A 5,000-nucleotide genomic window follows, 5' to 3' on the forward strand; every position below is an offset into this window, starting at 1 on the left:
CCACACAATCCGCAAGAAGACAACGTGCATTTAAAATAGCCTTTTGAAGTCGTGACGTCACGACAATACGATCATTCGATTCGGCACGGCCCTCCTCGAAGCTGGAACAAATCCAGGCGCTCAGCACAGACGGTGTTCAGTTTGCTGGAGCCAGCTGGCCAATCAGAACAGAGGATAACTGATATTAATAAGCCTTAAAGACATCCTGTTTCTTGGGAAGGCTCACGAGACGTGCCGGAGAAGGTAAAAGTGAATAGAGATTGGTTTTTTTGTACTTAAAACCACACAAATGTCCTCTTGTGGGTATCAGGAGGTGAAATAAAACACCGAGACGCTCACGCCCCCTGCCTCAATCGACTGCCCATTTCCCTCGAACCCTAACGTGGGACAGATGGTGCCATTTTGAGCTAAACGCATCGCAATACAAAAGCCCCTGACAGACATTAACCAGGACAGGCAAGGTGCTTAGACACTTCACACGCCAAATTTGCCCAACGACAGGCCGGACCAGCTCAATAATGAAATCAAGATCAGATTAAATCACCGTTTTTTAAAAGGGGAAAGAAATGACCACATTCCAGAGTACACTCATGATGGCCATCGAGAAAAGTAAGTTTTGGGCCAGTCGGTGACGTACGTTATTCAGTTAACTACAGGGTACAGAAGAACAGCAGGCAAGCTCTGGGCATGCAGGGCCAGGGTTTGAGCGTCCCTGCACAGCGATGCATTCTGCCACATTCAGCTCCAGATACCACCCCACCTCATCCACACAAAATGGAGGCCATTACACAGTAACCAGAGGTTACACACAATGAAAGGTAAGGAGTGACTATATCTGCCTTAGGGAGCACCTACTGTTGGGTTATTAGACCGCATTAGGTAGTACTTCCTGTTGGGTATTGGAGCTCATTAGACTGAAATGTCCCCACGGGGAGAAATAAAGATCCATCCATCCATCCATCCATCCATCCATCCATCCATCCATCCATCCATCCATCCATCCATCCATCCATCCATCCATCCATCCATCCATCCATCCATCCATCCATCCATCCATCCATCCATCCATCCATCCATCCATCCATCATGTACCACTTCCTGTCCGTTACAGAAGCTAATTAAGTAGTATTTACTGTTGGGTATAGCTGCTCATTAGCTTGTACATCCTGTCGGGGACAGGAGCTTATTTGGTAGTACAACTTGTTGGGTATTGGAGCTTATTAGGTCGTACATCCTGTTGAGTCATGTCTCAGCCTGGCTTGGTATTTTCAGCCTGTGTGTTTCTGCTCCTTCAGTGCTGGTTGTGAGGGTGTAGCTGCAGCCTGGTTGGGGATCGACAGCAGTGGGCCTGAGGCTATTTCTCACTCTCGCCGCGAGATTTCACGCCGTAGTCTTGTGTTGTGAATCGCAGAAACATCTCTTTTGTTGAAACTTCAAAAATCGGCATTTCTGGAGCAGTCATGTTACATGAATTCCGGGGCTCGTCCGGGATATCTTTCGGAACAATAAACACCTTTCGGTTTTCTGGTGCGCTCGGAAAATGGGCGGTTGTTGGTTTCCCCTGTTCGGCGTCGCTGAATGAATCACGAATCAGGCTGAACACGGGGCCGGACCGTCCGGTCTAAGCGTCTGCGGACGGCAGACAAAATGGCCGACCGGTCGGTCGCTGGCAGCCGCACCATTTGCTGAGTAAGACCCCGCCATCCCCCCGGCAACACAAATCACGACGGATGAACCCGCGGACACGCGGTGAACTCGCACACTGGCCGCTGCCAGCAGGAACACGACCATCGCAGTGTCACTCCTAAAACGGAGGTCAGCCGTTCTCAGGTGTAGCGCCATCCGATCACAGCCTCCTCTGCTGCGCTAGCCTTCTGTAAGCCCGGGGGGTCAGACTCTATTCTCCCAGAGCTGCAGCGTCTGCTGGTTCTCACACTGGGTGCATTCAGGACTTGGGCCCAGGGTGCCAAATCACGTGCCACGGACGGTCGAGTATACGCAGGTTTTGATTCCACTCACTACACTAAGCTGATTTCGTGAGTTAAAACACCTTCACCCAGAGAGGAGGGAACTGTTGGTGCAGTGACTGGTTGGAATGAAAACCCACACACCTCATTCACGTGATTGGCCCTGACCTTAGCGATTCATTTCAGTCCCCGATTGGCCACAGAGCCACACGCACGAGGATTTCATTGGCTGCCGATTGGAAAGGAAACGGAAGGAAAACCAGCACACACGGACACAGCGCTCCCGGTCCGGAATGACACCCCTGATTACAGCGGGCTGTGGAGGGGGGGGGCACGGCGGGATCGGGGGGGGCATGGCGGGATCGGGAGGGGGGGGGGGGTGACGGGTGATGGGCGGGGGACCTCGGAAACGCGGGGTAACGGGGCTCACCTTCGTCCAGCTCCTCCTGCTCTTCCTCCTGCTCTTCTTCCTCCTCCTCCTCCTCCTCCTCCTCCACCTTCTCCTCCGCCGCCCCGCCGGGCGGTCTGTACGGGGGGGGGAGGCGCATCGGGGGCGGGGCACCGCCGGCCGGCCCTCGCTGTCAATCACAGAACAGGGGGCGTCAGGAAGAACACGCAGGGGGCGCGGAGGCTCGAGATGGAAACCATGCAAGCGAGGGATGGAGAGGGACGGAGAGGGAGAGAGGGAGAGGGGGGGGGTGTTTGTTGCTGTTATTATAATATGTTGTTATTTGTCAATGTTTATGCAACACAAGTTCACTTGTCATGCCAATAAGACACTTCTGAATTTGAGAGAGTGAGAGAGAGAGAAAGAGAAAGGGAGAGGGAGGGAGGGAGAGGGAGAGGGAGAGAGAGGGAGAGAGAGAGGGGGAGAGAGAAAGGGAGGGAGGAGAGGGAGAGAGAGAAAACGGAGGTGTTTGAATGCATTTTAATTATGCATGTGTGTGCGCATGAGAGAGAGAGAGACATAGGATGGAGAGAGCGAGCACAAAGTTGTCGTAATTATGCATGTATGCGTGCGTGCGTGCGTGCGTGCGTGCGTGCGTGCGTGCGTGTGAGAGGGAGGGAGATGAGAGGACCCTGAGCCTCAGTCACTGCACTATGTCTGTGAGCGCTCCAACACTGCGGCTCTCTGCAGGGGGGGGGGGGGGGGGGGTGAGTCCCCGGTCTCCTGCACTGAGGATGAGAGACTGCACAGAACTGTCCGGAAAGAGTTCAGTGAGGGCCACATACAGAGGGAGGGAGGGGAGAGAGGGAGGGAGGGAGAGAGATTGAAAGAGAGAGAGGGAGAGAGGGAGGGAGGGAGGGAGAAGGGGAGAGGTAGAGAGAGAGGAGGGTGAGGGGGGAGAGAGAGAGATGCACAGGCCAGCACATGGTTCAGCTCCAGCCACTACAGCCAATAACCCCCCCCCCCTCTCTCTCTCTGCAGTGAAGAAGAGCCTTAATAAATCAGCCAATCACAACAGCCTCCACCGTTCAGCTCCAGACTGCTCAGGGCCACTCAGAAAGGACGACTGACATTAAATACTGGATGTTACGGATGTAAATAACGCTCCACTGGGGACGCGTGTGGCGGTCACCACATATTCGACACATCTGCGGTTTTGAGAAATCCGGCACTACGTAGCACATTCATAAGCACTTCATAAGCACTTCATAAGCACTTCATAAGCCCTTATGTCAAAAACCGCAAATAGGCATCTGGTGTTACGTCAACATTGATGCAGCAAATGACATTACCATGATATACCAAGTGAACTGACACAAGACAATGACGGTTATTGACATAAGCGCTTTTGACATAAGAATGTGCCATGCAGTACATTATGAAGGAGTTATACAGCTCTTATGTAGGAGGCTTCAAATAAAGTGTTACAATTTTTGAATGTGTTTGAAAACCAAACTTCCTTCCAAAACCTCTACAAGCATTCACAACAGGCTGCTTGGCCCTACTTCACAGTCAGAGCATCACACGCACTCACACACTCACACTCTCACACACACACACACACACACACACACACACACACAGGGCATTTTAATGGACAGCAGGTGTATCAATTACACCCAATCAGCTCGAAGAGTCCTTCCAGGGCCTTAAAGCTGTTGTGCAGGAGATTGTGATGAATGTATGCGGTAATGAGAAACGAAGAAACCGACCTCGAAACCACGGCGATTGATCATTAGCGATGTTGTGCGAATCGCTAAGGCAAAGCAATCACGTACAACGCGCCACATTAAGGCAGAACCTCTCAGAGCCTGATTACACCCAGACACAACTTTCCTGAATTAAAAAAAGGACCAAGAGGGGTCACATAAACATCTCTGACTAACAAAAACACAAAGCCAAATCCCACAGCCTCTATACCACACTGCTGGGAGGACCGAGCTTCCCATCATGCACCCTCGGTGTGGGGAGGACAACCGAAGAGCGGGTTCTTATCATCCCCCTCCTTAGCCCAAGGAGAAACGCCAGTTCCGCCATTTTGACAGCGCCCTTTGAAATATCACACGGTTAACTCTCCGTGGAAATCGAATATAGTAATAACAATAATATTAATATAATCTCCAAGAACCTTCCCTCGGGCCCCAGCCGTTGCCGGTTGTTGGCAGTTAGGAGTCAAACTGCGGCCCCTCAATCAGCAGTTTCCCAGAGGAGAGGAGTCAACCGACAAACAACTATTTTATTTTATTTTATTTATTATTTGTATTTTTTTTTAAACAAGCTGGTGAGAGTGCCATTCCGTCTGCGGCCACCGGGGGAGCCCACGAGCCCCCATCGCCAGTCCGGTCACGCAGGGACGAAGGTGCGCACTGAATCCCAAAAACACACCCCCCCCCCTCGCCCCCATCCCCTCCCCCACTCCCACTCGGAGGATAAATAATAAGAGGCCATTTCCTGGGTATTTACCGCGGTGGCGCGGCGTTTAATCAGGGCTAATTGCGGCGGAGCGTACCTGGCGGGGCGATTTACGCAGCTTCCCGCTACGCGCCTCATCGCCGGGCTCAGCTCGCGCTCGATCAATTACCATC

The 5,000-nt window shown here is 52.3% G+C and overlaps 1 protein-coding gene across 1 annotated transcript in view; it reads right to left on the reverse strand.

The window, feature by feature from the left end:
- patj (PATJ crumbs cell polarity complex component) overlaps window positions 1–5,000 on the reverse strand; it is a 114,752-nt gene that overhangs the window by 68,081 nt on the left and 41,671 nt on the right. Inside the window, exon 21 of the mRNA XM_061237740.1 lies at window positions 2,398–2,545. Within this exon, the coding sequence (XP_061093724.1) occupies window positions 2,398–2,545 (148 nt within the window). The remainder of the gene's footprint in view (window positions 1–2,397; window positions 2,546–5,000) is intronic.

This window comes from Conger conger, chromosome 4, assembly GCF_963514075.1.
Source record: "Conger conger chromosome 4, fConCon1.1, whole genome shotgun sequence".
NCBI lineage: Eukaryota > Metazoa > Chordata > Actinopteri > Anguilliformes > Congridae > Conger > Conger conger.